Source organism: Moschus berezovskii, chromosome 20 (assembly GCF_049115385.1).
Source record: "Moschus berezovskii isolate FMDL1 chromosome 20, NW_MosBer_1.0, whole genome shotgun sequence".
NCBI lineage: Eukaryota > Metazoa > Chordata > Mammalia > Artiodactyla > Moschidae > Moschus > Moschus berezovskii.
The window spans coordinates 31,874,237-31,892,974 of NC_142479.1; the positions used below are offsets into that span (position 1 = coordinate 31,874,237).

At 50.2% G+C, this 18,738-nt stretch overlaps 1 protein-coding gene across 1 annotated transcript in view; it reads left to right on the forward strand.

Moving 5' to 3' along the window:
- SARM1 (sterile alpha and TIR motif containing 1) overlaps positions 1-18,738 on the forward strand; it is a 24,134-nt gene continuing 5,396 nt past the window's right edge. The window contains exons 1-7 of the mRNA XM_055401821.2: positions 1-839; positions 6,444-7,062; positions 9,879-10,091; positions 10,400-10,491; positions 10,576-10,811; positions 13,271-13,373; positions 13,449-13,638. Coding sequence (XP_055257796.2) covers positions 370-839; positions 6,444-7,062; positions 9,879-10,091; positions 10,400-10,491; positions 10,576-10,811; positions 13,271-13,373; positions 13,449-13,638 — 1,923 coding nt within the window. The 5' untranslated portion in view covers positions 1-369. The remainder of the gene's footprint in view (positions 840-6,443; positions 7,063-9,878; positions 10,092-10,399; positions 10,492-10,575; positions 10,812-13,270; positions 13,374-13,448; positions 13,639-18,738) is intronic.

Below are 18,738 nucleotides of genomic sequence, written 5' to 3' on the forward strand. Positions count from 1 at the left end.
CAGGGGCGGGGCTGCTGCAGAGCATCTCAGCGAACCTTACGGGAACTGGAGCCACTCTTTGTTCTAGTTGCTGCCTCCTAAACCCTCCCGCGCCCGGGTCCAATTTCCGAGCCTTTCCCGCTCTCTCCTCCCGCCTGTACCCGACAGCTGGGCCCTGAGTCCCCCACCCCAACCTCTTCGTCCCAGATCCTGCGCTCACCCTTTCCCCAAACTTCTGTTCGGTGCCCTTGCCTGGTCCCCTTCTCTCCACCCTCCTTCCGGCATCGTCTTCCCCGGGTCCGCTCTCGCGTCCTCCTTTTCTCAGGCTCTGGGTCGCTCCGCCCGGCCCCGCCCCTCCAGGCAAGGGATGTCCCCCGCAGCCCCGCGCCCATGGTCCTGACGCTGCTGCTCTCCGCCTACAAGCTCTGCCGTTTCTTCGCCATGTCGGGCCCACGGCCGGACGCCGAGCGGCTAGCGGTGCCGGGGCCGGACGCGGGTGGCGGCACGAGCCAATGGTGGGTGGCGGGCGGCCGCAGGCCCCGCGAGTTATCGCCGGGGGCAAGCACCGAGGTGCAGGGCGCCCTGGAGCGCGCACTGCCCGAGCTGCAGCAGGCGCTGTCGGCGCTGAAGCAGGCAGGCAGCGTGCGGGCCTTGGGAGCCGGCCTAACTGAAGTTTTCCAGCTTGTCGAGGAGGCCTGGCTGCTACCGGCCATGGGCCGCGAGGTAGCCCAAGGCCTGTGCGACGCTATCCGCCTGGACGGTGGCCTGGACCTGCTGCTACGCCTGCTCCAGGCGCCGGAGCTGGAGACGCGCGTGCAGGCTGCCCGCCTGCTGGAGCAGATCCTGGTGGCCGAGAACCGGTGAGGGGGCCGGGCTGGGGCGTAGGGCGCCACGGAATGTGCCTCACCTCACGAATCCTTGCATTATATCCCTGTTGAGAAACAGCGTGTCCATTTTACAGATGAGGAAACTGAGTCTTGGAAGAGTTTAATGACTTGTACAGCAGTCAGAGTGAACTAACGGTGCAGTCAGCATTCACTCCCAGAGCTGGTGGGGTGAGGAATGAGACGGGGAGGGGAGGAATGGAGTAGTAGGTCGTGAATCTGTCCCTGGTTCTGAGGATGGAGGTGGGATCCTCTGAACCCACAGCCCTTCTCCCCTTGGACTGGATATCCTTCTGTGTTACCTTCACTCTGCCATACCATCTATCTCCCTCCCACGAAGAGAGGAGGACACATTGCTTAGAAAACAGGAGGGGGGAATACCTTTCCTCTCTTCTCAGGCTGAAATGAGTGCTAACCTAAGGTTACTTGCTGTCTTCATGTCACCCCTAATCCACTTCCTGCCTTCTCTCTTTTCACTTTGCTTCATGTCACAGGGGCAGACATGATCTCATGCTCTGCCTGCTAATGGGGAACAGGAGGTTTCCAGTTGGGATGATGGGTGGGGGAAGGGGGAACTGAAGTGTAAAGCTCGGCAGCTCCATCTTCCCCACACGAACCGAGATATAGCAGGTGGGGTCCAACTGAAACCTGGTGGCCCCTCTTTCCTGTCTGTCGGAATCTCTCCTGGAATATGAGGATCCTGACCCTCTTTCTCTCCCTTCTCATGCCGGAGCAGACTAGACTTTCACACTCCAGTCTCACACCGAATTCTCAGACCCCTCAGGTTTAGAAGGGTTTTGGAAGGGTCGCTGTCCATTTATGAAGCTCTCACAAGTGTGATGGACATGGATAATGGGCATTTTCAAAAAAGTAAAGATAGCCTTGTGGTTGGTAGAAATGATACAACTGTCACAAATGCATGAATAAAGCAGTTTAAGTTGGGAAACCAAGTTAGGGTTGTTCAGTAAGTCATTAGTCTTCCTGATGGAGATGGGCTGTAAACGTGAAGGGCTAGCAGATGGAGCAGGCGTGCACTGGATGTGATGGGCCAGGGCCCAAGGGTGTGTCCTGTATGTGGGATGGGGCAGCTCTAACCTGAACTCTTAGAGAAAGGGTGCAACAGCCAACACCCTAAGAAAAGGAGGGCTGCAAGATGCAAATAGCACTAATTTTCAAAGTTGAAAACAATCCTCACCTGGTTCAGAATTACTGAAAGAGGAGTCACACTAACCAGTGTCTCTGGGTCCAAGAAAAACATGCTGGTTGGCATCACTTCAGGACCAAGGACAGAACCCAGCAAGCCAGGTCCTGATCAAAAGATCAAAATCCTCACAGAAAAAGGCAGAATTTCCCCACTCCTACTTGGAGAGGAGGCTGAAAGGGCAAGAAGGGAAGGAGTGTGGTGACACACTGAGAATTTGTGTTTATGAAATCTTTTCCTTCCTCCACCAACCAGCTTCCTCTTAAAGAAGGTTCTTCCATCGGTGTGTCCACTCCTTTTGCCATTCTCTTTCCTGCAGCTCTCTTCTCCCCAGGGCACTGCCACACTTACTGCCTGGGGGCTTAGGTCACAGCTTCATTGACCCTGAAATACCAGGAGAAGCCCGACAGGGAAGGGCCCTCTGAGCCTGGTCCCACCACACTCACTGCTGGTCCTCTAAAGTCACAACCTGGGGGCTTCTCTAGTGGTCCAGTGGTTAAGAATCCACCTGGCAATTCAGGGCATGCAGGTCTGATCCCTGGTCTGAGAACTAAGATCCCACATGCATCAGAGCTACTGGATCTCCTGTCCCACATGCTGCAACTAAGACCTGACACAGCCAAATAAATAAATAAATATTTTAAAATAAATCAATAAAATCACAGCCTGACCCCTTCAGAAGACCATAATGAGGCAAATGACTTTTCTAAGAATACACAGTGAATGAGTGCAGGGGATGGGTTTTAAAAAAGAAAGAAATGGAAAAAAAAAAAACTATTGCACTTAAATTCGAATGCAAAGTACAAAAAAGGTACACACTTAAACGTTCTGTCTATCCAGGCCCCTTCCCTGGAGGCAAATTGGAGAAACAAGTTTCTTGTGTGTCTTTCCTGAGAGAGTCTGTACACATACAGCACTTGCATATATGTGTATATTATCAATATATATACAGGCTTGTCTATGTGTATATGTGTGTAGTTTACCCCTCCTTTGGAGTTGTGATTTGAGCTCAGACTTACAGCCTCTAAGGCTACAGAAGAATTGGGAATTGAGTGAATAACTTTCACAACAAGCGCAGAGTTCAACTCTATAAAGATGCCAAGTGCATAAAGAAAGATGAGGGCTGAGGTTCAAGAAATGAACACGTAGGCGTTCTCTAGCAGCCTAGTGGTTAGGATCCCAGGCTTTCATTGCCATGACCCGAGTGCAGTCCTTGGTTGGGGAGCTGAGAGCTTGCAAACTGCTTGACAAGAAAAAAAAAAGAAAACAGCATTATTACAAATTCAATAAAGACTTTAAAAATGGTCCTCATCAAAAAGTAAAATACAGTCCTTATAGAATTCCTAAAAAAAAAAAAAAGAATAAAGTTCTCTCTCTGAATTCCTGCTTTTCAACATGCCCTTCCCTTCACTGAGCCTCAGGAATGAGGGTGTTGTTGAATTAGATGAGTTCTTAAGCAATTTCTGGCTCTGATAAACTTGGAGTGTATATAATCAAATTGTTCTGGAAGCACAAAGTGCAGATGAAGGATCTTGAGCCCTTAAGACAAACAGATGTGAATTCAAATCCCAGCTGTGCCTCCCACCAGCTGTGTAACCCTGGACATGCCGTGTAACCTCTCTGAGCTTTGACTTTCTCATTGGTTAAAGGAACAACTATAGTGTTGACTGCCCGAGTGGATGATTGGTACCCATTTGTTCCTTTGGGCTGCAGAGAAGCTCAGTAATCAGATCAGCAAAGCTGTCCTGGCCTCAGGTCATGTTCTGGGCTCAGCTGGGCCCTGCAGTGGACACAGAGTCACAAGCACTGTGGTCACTGTGGTGCTCCCTGGGCAAGGGATTGATGGCTGGCTGGGCCTGTAAGTCTTTGAGGGGCATCACCGGTGGAAGTCAGGAAGACAGGACACTTTCACCTCTGCTTGAAGTGTGGTAACTCTCCTGCCTGCTCTCCTGGCCTCCAAGCTCTCTCCCTTTGACTGTCTTCCCTACAACAGCCAGAATGAGTTTCCTAAAATCCATGTGTTAGCAGGTCACTCCCCTTCCTGAAGCCTTTCAGTGGCTCCCCATTTGCTGTCAAAATGAAGTTCAGGGGCTTCCCTGGTGGTCTAGTGGTTAAGAATCTGCCTTGCAATGCAGGGGACACTGGTTCAACCCCTGGTCTGGGAAGATCCCATATGCCTCGGGGCAATTAAGTCCCAGTACCACAACTACTGAAGTCTGTGCACCTGGAGCTCCACAAGAGAAGCCACCGCAGCAAGAAGTCTATACACCACAACTAGAAAGTAGATCCCGCTTGTCACACTAGAGAAAAAGCCTGTGCACAGCAAGAAAAGACCCAACACAATCTAAAATACAAATAAATACATGAACAAAAATTTTTTTAAAAAAATGAAGTCCAAATGTTTTGAGCTGGCTCAAAAGACCCCCAGAACTCTTTCCTCACTCTTCCCTTCAAACTTCCAACTCAACCACTTGAAGTAACTTCTGCTTTGTGCCCTTTTCATGGGTGTAAAGTGACAGCTGTTTTAATGTTTATTTCTCTGATTACTAGTGAATTAGAGCATCTCTTTATCTGCTTGTTAATGTTCTGAATTTCCTTTTGTAAATTGCCCAATTGTATCTTTCACCCCTTTTCTGGTAGATTTACTGCCTTTTGTGTGTTGATTTGAATATTTATTTATATATCCTTTCTACATATGAATCCTTTATTGATTTTATATCTTTCCTTGTTGGTTTTAGACACTGCAAATATCTCTGACCTTCCTTCTCTTCCTGGAATATGCCATGCTCATCAGGCTTTGGGGCTTTTGTTCTCGCTGTTCTCTCTGCTTTTTATGTTTTTCTCCCAGATCCTTGCAAGCAGGGGTCTCTGGACATTTAACTCTCAGATGTCACCTCCTCAGACATATCCCTCTGCCCAGGCATTCTCCATTATGTCACCTGGTTTTGCTCTCATTTTGATCAGATAACTGTTATTCTGTTCACACACTGTTTACTTTGCCATTTGTCTCCATATTAGCTGTGTATAAACTCCAGTCTCTCTTTGTCACTATTTAACTTCAGCCCCTAGTGCAGTGCCTGGCACACATAAGTCCTCAATAAATGATCTGTTAAATGAATAAATAAATACACTCCAGTCACAGAGCATAGAGTGAAGAGAAATTGAAAGGCAAATCCAAGAATAGGGTCCTTCAAGTGACACTTCAAATGGTAAAAAGTTGACATTTATGGAGTCTTTTCCATGAGTTAGGTACTGTGCCAAGCACTTTACATGGATTATTACATTGCTTCTCATAATAATCCTAGGGGTAGGAATTGTTTCTATCTTGTTTATGAGATGAGGAAAAGAATAAAGGAAGGTACACAAGGTCCCACAACTAGTATATGATAGAGAAGTTACCAGGACCCAGGGGATCTGCTCTAGAGCTAGAATTTTTAAAACTATTTTATTTAGTTTTTTGGCTCAGCTGGGTCTTAGTTACAGCATGCAGGATCTTCAGTCTTCCTTGCAGCATGTGGAATCTTTAGTCTCTGCGTGTTAACTCAGTTGCAGCAAGTGACATCCAGTTCCCTGACCAGGGATCGAACCCCAACCGCCTGCATTGGGAGCATGGAGTCTTAGCCACTGGACCAGCACAGAAGTCCCTAGAGCTAGAATTCTTAAACCACCCCACATACTGCTACTCCAGGAAAGTGTATCAGAGCGATGCGACCAGGATTCATGCAAGCATGCAATGCTTACTGATGCATGTAAGCATTCAGTCGTGTCCAACTCTTTGTGACCCTATGGACTGTAGCTGGCCAGGCTTCTCTATCCATGTAATTCTCCAGGCAAGAATACTGGAGTGGGTTACCATGCCCTCCTCTAGGGAATCAAAGCAACCCAGGGGTTGAACCTGAGTCTTTTTCATCTCCTGCATTGGCAGGCAGGTTCTTTACCACTAGTGCCACCTGGAAAGCTGGTGGCCAGGATGGAGCATCCTTACAATCAGAGAAGTCTGGTTCTCCATGGTAGCTCAGTAGGTAAAGAATCCGCCTGCAATGCCAGAGACCTAGGTTGGGATGATCCTCTGGAGGAGGGCATGGCAAGCCACTCCAGTATTCTTGCCTGGAGAATCCCCATGGACATGGACAAAGGAGCCTGGTGGGCTGCAGTCCATGGGGTCGCAAAGAGTCGGACACGAGTGAGCGACTAAGTACACAGAACCAGAGCAGGAAGTGAGAAAGGTGAGGGAGGCAGGGAGGACCAGACTCACGTCCTATTTGACACTATAGTGAGGCCTAGAGGGGATAACTGATGAGGCCGTGACCCCTGTGAAGTTAAGACAAGCACCCCAGGCCACGGCAACTCCACTTCTTTCTCCTATTTTCTCTTGACAGGGACCGCGTGGCGCGCATCGGGCTGGGCGTGATCCTGAACCTGGCAAAGGAGCGTGAGCCGGTGGAGCTGTCGCGCAGCGTGGCCGGCATCTTGGAGCACATGTTCAAGCACTCGGAGGAAACGTGCCAGAAGCTGGTGACAGCCGGCGGCCTGGACGCGGTGCTGTACTGGTGCCGCCGCACGGACCAGGCGCTGCTGCGCCACTGCGCGCTGGCGCTAGCCAACTGCGCGCTGCACGGGGGCCAGGCGGCGCAGCGGCGCATGGTGGAGAAGCGTGCCGCCGAGTGGCTCTTCCCGCTCGCCTTCTCCAAGGAGGACGAGCTGCTGCGCCTGCACGCCTGCCTGGCCGTGGCCGTGCTGGCCACCAACAAGGAGGTGGAGCGCGAGGTGGAGCGCTCCGGCACGCTGGACCTCGTGGAGCCGCTCGTGGCCTCGCTGGACCCTGGGCGCTTCGCCCGCTGCATGGTGGACGCCAGTGACACCAGCCAGGGCCGCGCCCCCGACGACCTGCAGCGTCTAGTGCCGCTGCTCGACTCTTCGCGCTTGGAGGCGCAGTGCATCGGGGCTTTCTATCTCTGTGCAGAGGCAGCCATCAAGAGTCTGCAGGGCAAGACCAAGGTGGGTACGGGTGGAGGGTGGAGTAGGGATGGGGGATTAGACAGAATCTGGGAAGGCTTCCTGGAAGAAATGACATTAAACTGGGACTTGAAGTATACATAAGGGTTAGGTGAAATAAGGGGAAAGATTAGAGACTAGTCATTGTGGCCTTGAAGGCAAAACCAAGGTTTTACACGGAGGACACCAGCGTTTGACAAAGACCTTCCTGACAGCTGCAAGGAATTGGTGTTGCCAAGGGTGAGGCTGGAGGCCAGGGGGTCAGATAGGAGACCATGGCAGGAGGCAGTTGGGATGGTGAAGGTCTGGGGCATGATAGCAGAGGCAGAGAGCAGACAGATTCCAAAGGTACTAAAGAGATAGAATTAAGACTTGCTGGGTGGCTGGGTGAAGGAAGGATCTGAGGATGGCTCCTGGCTTTGGACATAGCCTACCCAGTGGGTGATGGCACCCAGTACTGAAATAAGGTGAACTCAGTAAGACAGGTTGGGGGTAGGCAGAAAGTGAATTCATTGGGACACCTGGAGTTTGAAGTGCCTCAGAAATGACCAGCTGGGGCACTCCAGTGGGCCATTTTGTCATTTGGCTCTGGAGTTTAGGAAGGAGATGAAGTATAGGGACACAGTTTTGGGGCAGGACATCTGCGTGTCAGCCAGATAACTCCACCTGAGTCCCAAGGGGTTCCCAATCTCAGGGCCTGATCCATAGCCTTTGCCCTATACTTTAACTTGCTGTGTGACCTTGGGTCGGAGAAGGCAATGGCAAGCCACTCCAGTACTCTTGCCTAGAAAATCCCATGGATGGAGGAGCCTGGTAGGCTGCAGTCCCTGGGGTCGCACGACTGAGCGACTTCACTTTCACTTTTCACTTTCACACGTTGGAGAAGGAAATGGCAACCCACTCCAGTGTTCTTGCCTGGAGAATCCCAGGGATGGGGGAGCCTGGTGGGCTTCCGTCTGTGGGGTCACACAGAGTCGGACACGACTGAAGTGACTTAGCAGCAGCAGTGACCTTGGGTACCTGGCTTCCCCTCTCTGGGCCTTTTTTAATTTTTGGCTAAAACTCATGGCAAGCAGCACTTCCCTGACCAGGGATTGAACCTACGTCCCTGCAGTGGAAGCCTGGAGTCTTAACCGCTTGACTACAGGGAAGTCTTGAACCTTTATATGTCTCATTTTTGGCCTCTGGAAAATTGAAGGAGTAGAGCACAGCAGCTGTTTTTACCCTGGATGTGAGACTACTAATAGTTAAATTATCAAAAGTTTTTAGGATTTATTTTTTAAATATTATAGAAGGTAAAGAGTCTGCCTGCAATGCAGGAGACCCAGATTTGATCTCTGGGTCAGGAAGATCCCTGGAGAAGGAAATGACAACCCACTCCAGTATTCTTGCCTGGAAAATCCCATGGGTCGCAAAGAGTTGGACAGGACTGAGCAGCTTTTACTTTCACATAACGTCACTTTCCTTCCTTTGTATTCCTCTGGAGGTTTGGGGGGTTAGTGACCCCTGGTGCACAGAGAATGGTGCGCATTGCCTGGACAGATTCTGATGACAGTGGTCATCTGGGGCTGGACAGGCGGCATCAGAGGAATGTGTCTCACAGGTGATTGTCACCCATTGTGTGTGTTACCATAGATCCAGAAAAGACCATTGTGTTAGGGGTCTCTGAGGCCTTGTCCAAGGTCTGGTGTTCTAGGAGCTTCTGATTCTCCTCTCTGCACCACAGAGTGGGGCCATGGGAGGACTGATGTTACAAAGCAGGCCATTCTGCTTTGGGAAGAGAGATTTAAAGGGAAGCACAGAGTGAGGACCCAAGGAGGGGGTCTGGGCAAAAGCCACGACCACCAACTCTGGCACCTCTTTCCCAGCAAGGCCAAGTGAGAACCGTCTAATAAAGACACAGTGAGTGCCCTGCAGTGCGCCAATTATGGGACCCCAGGGATGATTAAGACATGACCTCAGCTTCCAGTGGAAGTTGCACCATCAATTAACAACAATGGCATTCAGAGTATGGCACAAGGCCTAATTGGAGGTATGGGCCCAGCTGTGAGGGAATCAAAGCAGGCTGCATGGCGGAGGTGCCAATCAATTTGGATCCAATAGATGAGTAGGATTCCCACAAGCAGGCTAGAAAAACTAAGGGTCTGGAAATAGCACAGCTGAGGCCCAGAGGAGGGAGAGCCTCCATGGGTGGGTGGTTTGGTGAAAGGTGGCAGGAGGAGGAGGGATTTGTGGGCGGGGGCTGCCCAGTGCCCAAGCTGGCAGCCATACTGAGATCTAGACTTTATCCCAGGGCAGCAGAAGTTGTAGAGAGGAGACATGAGAGAGACCTGGTGAATAGCTGAGGGAGCTTCAGGAGGGGGAATTCACAGTGCTCAGTGATTTATTGGATGAAGGCACGGCAAGGGGAGACTGTGTGGTTTCAGTGGGGAGAAGAGATGAGGGGATCATCTGAATGGAACAGCTGACTCATTGGAAAAGTCTCTGATGCTGGGAAAGATTGAGGGCAGAAGGAGAAGAGGGCGTCAGAGGACTAGATGGCTGGATGGCATCATCGATGCAATGGACATGAACTTGGGCAAACTTCGGGAGATGGCCAGGGATGCCTGGCATGCTGCTGTCCTTGGGGTAGCAAAGAGTCAGACGACTGAACAACAGGAGGGGGAATCCACAATACTCAGTGATTTATTGGGTGAAGGCAGGCAAGGGGAGACAGTGTGGTTACAGAGGGGAGAAGAGCTGAGGGGAGGGACCAGGCATGTTCCGGGCAGCTGGTGATTTGGTGCATCCAAGACCTCCTCTCCCCACACTTTTCCCAGGTATTCAGCGACATAGGTGCCATCCAGAGCCTGAAACGCCTCGTCTCCTACTCCACTAATGGCACCACGTCGGCGCTAGCCAAGCGCGCGCTGCGTCTGCTGGGCGAGGAGGTGCCGCGGCGCATCCTGCCCAGCGTGCCCAGCTGGAAGGAAGCCGAGGTCCAGACGTGGCTGCAGCAGATCGGCTTCTCCCAGTACTGCGAGAATTTCCGGGTAGAGCCGCACAGGGTCACCCGCTGGCAGTCGGAGCAAGTGCATCCCCGAGGGCCGTGTGGCCGCTAGGGGCGCCCTGCACACAGGCGACAGCGCCCCATCCCGGCACCGCCCGCCTGAGGCACCCGGGGTGGCCTTCTGGGGGTGGGGAGCCTGTCCTCAGCCATTTTCCGGGCCTTATGGTTCTCATCTGGGTCCCATCCACCTCCCTCAGCGCCATCTCCAGATCCCTCCCCATGATCTTGTGCTGGGTGGGGTCCACAGGCTGGGGTGGGGGCGTCTCTCCTCACATCTGACCCCTCCTCCAGGAGCAGCAGGTAGATGGAGACCTGCTTCTGCGGCTCACCGACGAGGAACTCCAGACCGACCTGAGCATGAAGTCGGGTATCACCCGCAAGAGGTACGGAGCCTCCAGCCCGCTCGTTTTTACACCCGCCTCGCTCCCCAGTCAAGACCTCAGCATCCTCTCCTCCCCTGGGTGCAGGTTCCTCCGGGAGCTCACAGAGCTCAAGACCTTCGCCAACTATGCAACGTGCGACCGAAGCAACCTGGCTGACTGGCTGGGCAGCCTGGACCCGCGCTTCCGCCAATATACCTACGGCCTGGTGAGCTGCGGCCTGGACCGCTCGCTGCTGCACCGCGTGTCCGAGCAGCAGCTCCTGGAGGACTGTGGCATCCACCTGGGCGTGCACCGCGCCCGCATCCTTACAGCCGCCAGAGGTGAGCCTGCCCACCTGGGCCCCCACCCCTGCCCCAGCTCCAGCCCTGGAGGGATGAGGGGAGATGCACCGTGGGGACTTGGAGCCTCACTGCGGATTGATTGATTGAGCACGTAGGCTGTGCCACCCCGGCTCTGAGGATGCAAAGATGAGCATGTTGCACTTTGGTTCCCTGGTGGCTCAGGGGGTAAAGAATATACCTGCAAAGTAGGAGACCCGGGTTTGATTCCTGAGTCGGGAATATCCCCTGGAGAAGGGACTGGCTACCCACTCCAGTATTCTTGCCTGGAGAATTCTATGGACAGAGGAGCCTGGTGGGCTACAGTCCGCCGGGTAGCAAAAAATGTACTCAGCTGAGTGACTGCCTTCAAGAAGTTCCCCGTCTAAGCAGTTGTGTTTCTCATAGCCCCAAACTAGAAACAACCTAAATGACCATCACTGGTGGCATCCACATACAAAGAAAATTGAGACAGCAATGGAAATAAACGAACTCCACCCACAGTGTGTACAAGTCTCGTAGACATAATTAACACAAGCTTGACACAAGAAGTATACAGTATGACTTTTCTACTCTAAAATCTATAGTATTCAGAGCTGACTGATTGGGTGATAAAATTTTTTAAATGCAAGTGAGTGATTACTGTGGAAAAAAAAAAAACCACAAGTTCCCAGTCTGAGGTGGGTAGGAGGGTGGGAGGAAGGCTGATCTATAAACAAGCACATGAGGGCAGCAGGTAGCATGTCCAGGACTCCAGTGGGAGCCTCAAGGAAGCACCACCTACCCTGTGTGCCCAGGCCTGGGCTGTGGCGAGTGGGAGTGGGCTGCCCAGGTCTTGCAGGCTGTATTGGGGGTGGGGGAGGGGATGGTGGTAGCAGGAAGAGCCGTCCAGGTGGAGGGAGCAGTGTGAGCAAGTGTGGAGGTAAGACCGCCTGGGGCTGCATACAGGGGATGTGGGTGGGAAGACAAGGGGCTTATCCTATTAGCCGACAGCTTACAAAGTGTGGGTGCTTTAGGGAGGTCAGGGTGAATTCTAGGGTTCTAGCAGCCCTCTTAATTTATTAACTTATTTAATTTACTAATTTACTGTATAGCTAATGTTTATCACCAGTTGCTATAGACCAGGTCTTAAGTTTTTTAAATTTTATTTTTGGCTTTGCTGGGTCTTCCCTGCTGCCTGCGGATTTTCTCTGGTTTAGTTGCAGTGAGCTGGGCTGTTCTTCCCTGCGGTGCTCAGGTTTCTCCTCATGGTGACTTCTCTTGTTGCCAAGCCCTCTCGCGTGCACAGGCTTCAGTAGTTGCGGCACACAGGCTCGGTAGTTGTGTCTCAAGGCCCTAGGGCTTAGTTGCTCCGAGGCGTGGGGAATCTTCCCAGAACAGGGATTGAGTCCGTGTTCCCTGCATTGGCAGGCAAATTCTTCTTCACTGCGCCACGATGGAAGCCCCTGATTAAGTTTTAAATAGATATTATTCCATCTCGACATCCATTTTGTGCAGTGGGTGTTAATTTTTTAAGTCAGCTTTTAAAGAATAAAAGAGGTATACTTTAAAAGTGTCCAGTTTGAAAAGTTTCGAATGCCTACCCCTGTGTTCTTTATCTTTAATTAGAAGATAAAGAACACTTCCATCATGGGTGTTAATTTTACAGATGATGAAACTAAGATTTAAATACATTTTCTAAGGTTATCAGAGTCATTAAATGACAACTGGGGTTTCAATCTCTGTCTTGCCGCCTCATAAACAGACAACATTGTGAGTGTTGTCTGACTAGTGTAGATGGATTCTTTTCATTCATCCTTTCATTCACTAAGTATGCGCTAAGCCTGCACAGGGGATAGGGACTGCGCTTTGACTCCATTCTTTTGCTTGAACCAAAGCAGATTAATTTCTATCATTTTTACACTGCAGCTCCCAGTACATCCCTGAGATTTAATTTTTTAAAAACAAGAGGGTACTTCAGCAAAAATAGCTTACAAACAACTTCTGTAGGGAGTAGGAACTCGTGCACAGTTTTTAAGTGGGGCCAGTGATGCATTCGAAGTTGGATTGTTTATTTACTTATTCATTTTTGACTGGACTGAGTCTTCACTGCTGCCTGGGCTTTCTCTAGTTGGGGTGAGCGGGGCTATTCTTCGTTGCAGTGCACAGGCTTCTCATTGCGGTGGCTTCTCTTGTTGCAGAGCACAGGCTCTAGAGCACAGGCTCAGTAGTTGTGGCTCTCAAGGCTCAGTTGCCCTGAAGCATCTGGGATCTTCCTGGACCAGGGATTGAACCCGTGTCCCCTGCATCGACCAACAGGTCCTTAACCATTGGACCACCAGGGAGGCCCTCTCTGACTATTTTCGGAACAAGCCACTTTGCCTGGGCTGGGCTGAGAGGGCTGGGGGTGCAGGGGCCGATGTACCTCGTGGTGAGTGATGGGGAAGGCCCACCGTCACCAAGCCATCTCTTGTCTGCTTCAGAAATGCTACATTCCCCGCTGCCCTGCACCGGTGGCAAGCCCAGCGGGGACGCTCCAGATGTCTTCATCAGCTACCGGCGGAACACGGGCTCCCAGCTGGCCAGGTGAGGGGGGCGGGCGGGCAGGCAGCCTGGGGCCTCAGGGTGAGGTCCCAGCCGTGACACTGGACCTCCTGGCAGCCTCCTGAAGGTGCACCTGCAGCTGCATGGCTTCAGTGTCTTCATCGATGTGGAGAAGCTAGAAGCGGGCAAGTTCGAGGACAAGCTCATCCAGAGTATCATGGGTGCCCGCAACTTTGTGCTGGTTTTGTCGGCCGGGGCTCTAGACAAGTGCATGCAAGACCGCGATTGCAAGGACTGGGTGCACAAGGTCAGTGCTGGCCTCGGTGGCCCCAGAATTGGCCTGTGGCCCAGGGCTCAGGTTCCCCTCTGTCTTTCAGTTTGTTTTATATTTTATTTTTATGTGTTTCTGCTATCTTCGGTGTGTTTTTTTAATTGGAGGATAACTGCTTTACAATATTGTGTTGGTTTCTGCTGTACAACATGAATCGGTCTTAGCTATATATATCTGTCAACTCCCTCTTGAGTTTCCCACCCATCCCACCCCTCTGGGTCATCACAGAGCGCCAGGCTGGGCTCTCTGTGTTATATAGCAGCTTCTCACTAGTGATCTATTCTCTCTCTTGCCTGCACATGCCAGCAACTTCCATGGCCCAGCTGGAAGTCAGGAGCCACCACTGTGACTGTACTAGGACTGTAGCAACCTACTTAGCTCTCTGAGCCCCAGTTTTCTCATCTACAAAATGGGGGTAACTTACCTGTCCTGTTCACCTCATAGAGCTGTTGTGAGGGTCAGAGAGGGATCAACATGCTTTGAAAAATAACCTCTGTGAGGGAAGGGAGGCAGGAAAGCCTAGTGATAGGCACAGTGGAAAAGTTAAGAATGCAAAGCTGTGAGCTTAAGTCCTGACTCTGGCTTTGGGCAAGTTACTTGATTCCTGAGTTTCATGTTTATTACTGGAAAGTGGGATAATTATAGTACCTACCTCCCTAGGGTCATGTTATAAGGATTAAAAGAGCTAAAATTTGTGAAGTGCCTAGCAGAATGCCTGGCACATAATTGCTGTATAATGGCAGCAATTATTATTGTTAATATAATTATTGTGAGTACTACTACTGTGTAATTCCCCATTGTATCCTGAGTGTGTAACACATAGTAAAACTTACTGAGTACTTGTAGAATGGATGGATGATGGATGGATGGGTTTCACATCTGTAGATTATTAATCATTACTCATTAGTCAGCAGAAACTGGGACCAGGGCTAAAGGGAGCAGTAGTCATATGGATAGAAACCTGTCCTAAAGCAGCGAAGGAGACAAGAATATGCCCAGAATGACTGGATCATATATAAATTGGTGTCAGTGTAAAGTCAGGTAGGTGAAATTCTTACTTGCTATAAGAACATGAAGAACAGAAAAAGCATCAAGGGCTGGAAAAATGAGGGGAGACTTAATGGAAGAAGCAGAACTTGAGAAGAGTCTGAAGAATTTATGTCAGTGGAAGAGAAGGCAGGCATCACAGGCAGGGGAATAGCACAAGCAAAGAACAAAGGTAGGGATGAGAAAAGTGCCGGGAACCTACATTATCACTGGTATTGCCTCCTCCTTTTACGGACGAAGGAACCGAGGCTCAGAGAAGTAGAGTAATTTTTCCCATGGCCACACTGATGGGGCAGAAATCAGAATTGGGCTTTGAACTCTTGTCTTTCTGACTCCAAAGCCCATGCACTTCCTTTGGATGCAGCTTTGTCCTATGACTCAGATCTGAGCAGTGGATTCAGCTGACACCAGAGTGACTGTCTGCATCTCTTCCCAACTCCAGGGTGTAGGAGGGGCTGCACACTGGATTTGGTTTGGGGAGGGGATTCTGGGTCAGAGAGACACCCTGGAGAATCATGGCTTAGAGTAGGTGGCAGGCAACCTCCTGAGAGAAAAAGAGGAGCATTGTGAGCTCCATGACAGCACAAACCTTGCCTTGTTCGTGATGCATGCCTAATGCCTAAAACCATGCATGGGACAAAGTAGGCTCTTGCAGACTTTATAGAATAATTGAGTCAATGATCAAACAGATGATTCTGATGAAGCTGAGATGAGCAGGAGAATGGACTTCCTCCATGAAGTCTCCCCTTGATGCTTTTTCTGTTTTCCATGTTCTTATAGCAAGTAAGAATTTTACCCACCTGACTTTACACTGACACCAATTTATATATGATCTAGTCATTCTGGGCATATTTTTGTCTCCTTGGCTGCTTTAGGACAAGGCCTCTATCCATATCTACTAGGTTTACTAGGTCAGAAGACTGAACTCAGTTTTCATTCTTACCTGGATGTATGATCTTGAGCAAGTCATTTCTTGGCCAGCCTCTGAATCTGTGCAGTGAGCACAGATCCCTGTCTTTGCTTCTGTTTAATTCTGGATGAAACAAATGTCTGAAGATTCCCCAATAAATTGCTGCATGGCCAGAATTCACCCAGGTGATCAGCAGAGAGGCAGACAGCTTGGCTGAAATAGCCCTGGACTTGGGATCAGAATGCTTGAGTCTGGGCCCCCCTGGGCTCACATGTGTGTGACTTGGGAGCAAGTCCCTTTGCTGGGCTTCCTTCTTCTTAGTTGTAAAATGGAGAGGTTCCCCGGAAGCCAATCAGGGTTGAAGTTACACAGATTCCTTCCCCAGGAAGGCTCTGTTCCACAAGGGTGCTTGATATCCCTCACTGTTCCAGCCGACTGCAAGGAGAGGGGAGCAGGCAGGTTTTGGGAGCCTTCGCCTTGGACCAGTCCCAAAGGCTCCATCATCCCTCCTTGGTTGTTTTTAGTGCTTAATTGCTTCTGGTTTTGAAACTGCTTTCCCCGAAACCACATTTATAGTGGGTAATCAATATGGAAAACCACAAGTGAACTGCACTCAAAAAGTCCAATCTCTGGGGTTTCTCCTTGAAAGGAAAAAACACTCAATAAGCACTTACCCGAGCACCCATTAATAATAATATCCTCAGAACAACCTGGTGAGGTAAGTTTTATTATCCCCACTTTACAGAGGAGGAAATAATAACACTTGTTATTTATTAAGCACACAGTGCCTGCTAATTGCTAGTCTAACACTTGCCGTGGGACAGCAGTTATTCCTCCCAACAACCCTACAAGATAGAAACTACCATTACCCCTATTTTAGAAATTAGAAAACAGGCTTTGAGAGCCTGTTGTTTTTGCCTCACATAACAGAGCCTGTGTCAGAGAACCAGACGTGAACACAGATCTGATAATTCAAGAGTGCAACCCCCAAATGCTGTACTATTTTATTCATTCATACAGCCCCTCAGCTATTAAATATTTAGCAAAGGCAGCTGTGGGCGGGGCTTTGTGAAAGATCGGGAGATACAAGGGGAGTGAAACCTGGGGAGTGAAACATGGACATTGTCCCCGCCTTTATGTCTGGTGGAGAAGACAGATATTAAATTTCTCACTTGTGAATTTAAATTTCCAACTGTAGCAAGTGCTACAGAGCCTATGAAAGCCTGTAAGAGGAGCATCTGATCTGGTCAGGGAAGTGAGGGGAAGACTTCTCTAAGAAAGCTGACTGAGCTCAGATCAGAAACATGAGTTGGTATTAGCTAGGTGAGAGGGCAGGGAAGAATGTTCTAGACAGAGGAAGAAGCATGTACGAAAAGGCCCTGTGCAGGCAGGGAGGATGGGAAATCTAAGAGGCTGCGAGGTCTGTGTGGCTGAGAGGACAGTGCAGAGTGGAGTTTGAGGAGTGAGTCGTGGACAACACAGAGCCTTGAACCCTATTCTGAGAGCCATGTGAAGCCGTGAATTCGAAGTAGGGGTGACATGATAAGATCTGCATTTTGCAAAGAGCTGCCAGGTGAAGGGGCAACCTGGAGGACGAATGAGAGGAGGCAAGAATGCATGAGAAGAGACCCGGTGGGGGGTAATGGTAATAAAGGGTTGGAGCAGGGCAGTGGTGGGGTGGAGGTGGAGAAAAATGAGGGGATTTGAGAAATAAGTAAGGACTACAATGGGCAGGGCTCAGGATGGATCCGTTTGGATGCAGGGGGTGGGATGTGCTTCTTGATACTAAATTTGTTTGGGATTTTTTTTCCCATACCAACAGCGAGTTCTCCACTCCACCACACAGCTGACTGTCCCACAGTTCAATTCAGTTCTGACGCTCACTACCCACCTAGAACTAGCATCAGACTCCATGGTTTAGCAGCAGCCCCCAAGCATGCTGGCACCAGCTATGTTTCCTGAAAGACAGTTTTTCCACAGACCAGGGAGGGGAATGTGCACTTAATTGTTACATCAGCTTCACCTCAGATCATCAGGCATTAGATCCTGAAGCTTACGGACCTCTAGTTTAAGGGATCAGTCTCATAAGTCTGCCCCCACTTCAGAACCAGTCCCAAGTCCCAGGCCATCTGCACTGCTTGTCTGTCTTTGCTACAAATTCATGGGGGTCCCATGACCACCCCTCTCAGGTTCAGTAATTTGCTAGAATGACATGCGTGCATGCACACTAAGTCGCTTCAGTGGTGTCCGACTCTGCAACCCCATGGACCGTAGCCTGCCAGGTTCCTCTGTCCATGGGATTCTCCAGGCAAGAGTACTGGAGTGGGTTGCCATGCCCTCCTCCAGGGGATCTTTTGGACCCAGGGATCAGACCCTCATCTCTTTATCACCTGCATTGGCAGGAGGGTTCTTTACCACTAGTGCAACCTGGGATGATGTGCAGAATTCAGGAAAGAACTATTACTGGCTTATTATTAATATAAAAGATACAATTCAGGAACATTTAAATGCAAGAGATGCACAGGGAAAAGTAAGTGGGGGGTGGGGGAGTTGGGAGCGTGGGCAGGGGAAGCATGGAGCTTCCATGCCCTTCCATGCCCTCTCCAGGCCCCCCTCTCTGCACCTAGATGTGTTCACCAACCTACCTGGTCAGCCCTTAAGGGTTTTATGGAGGTTTCATTATGTAGGCACGATTGAGTCACTAGTGACATCTCAATCCAGCCCCTCTTCTCTGGAGCTGTGGGGGGCAGAGGAGCTGAGGCTGAAAGTTCCAACCTTCTAATCACAGCTTCCTCTTCTGGTCACGAGCCCCATTCTAAAACTATCTAGGCACAGATCCCCATCCCCAGGTCATCTGAGAGGGCTTTAGGAGCTCTGCATCAAGAATATATATTATTTGGTGTTATTGTTTAGTCATTAAGTCATGTCCAACTTTTTGAAACCCCATGGACTGTAGTCCACCAAGCTTCTGGGTCCATAGGATTTCCCAAGTAAGAATACTGGAGTGGGTTGCCATTTCCTTCTCTAGGGGATCTTCCCAACCTGGGGATCGAGCCCATGTCTCCTTCATTGGCAGGGAGATTCTTTACCACTGAGCCATCTAGGAAGCATCTATTAAT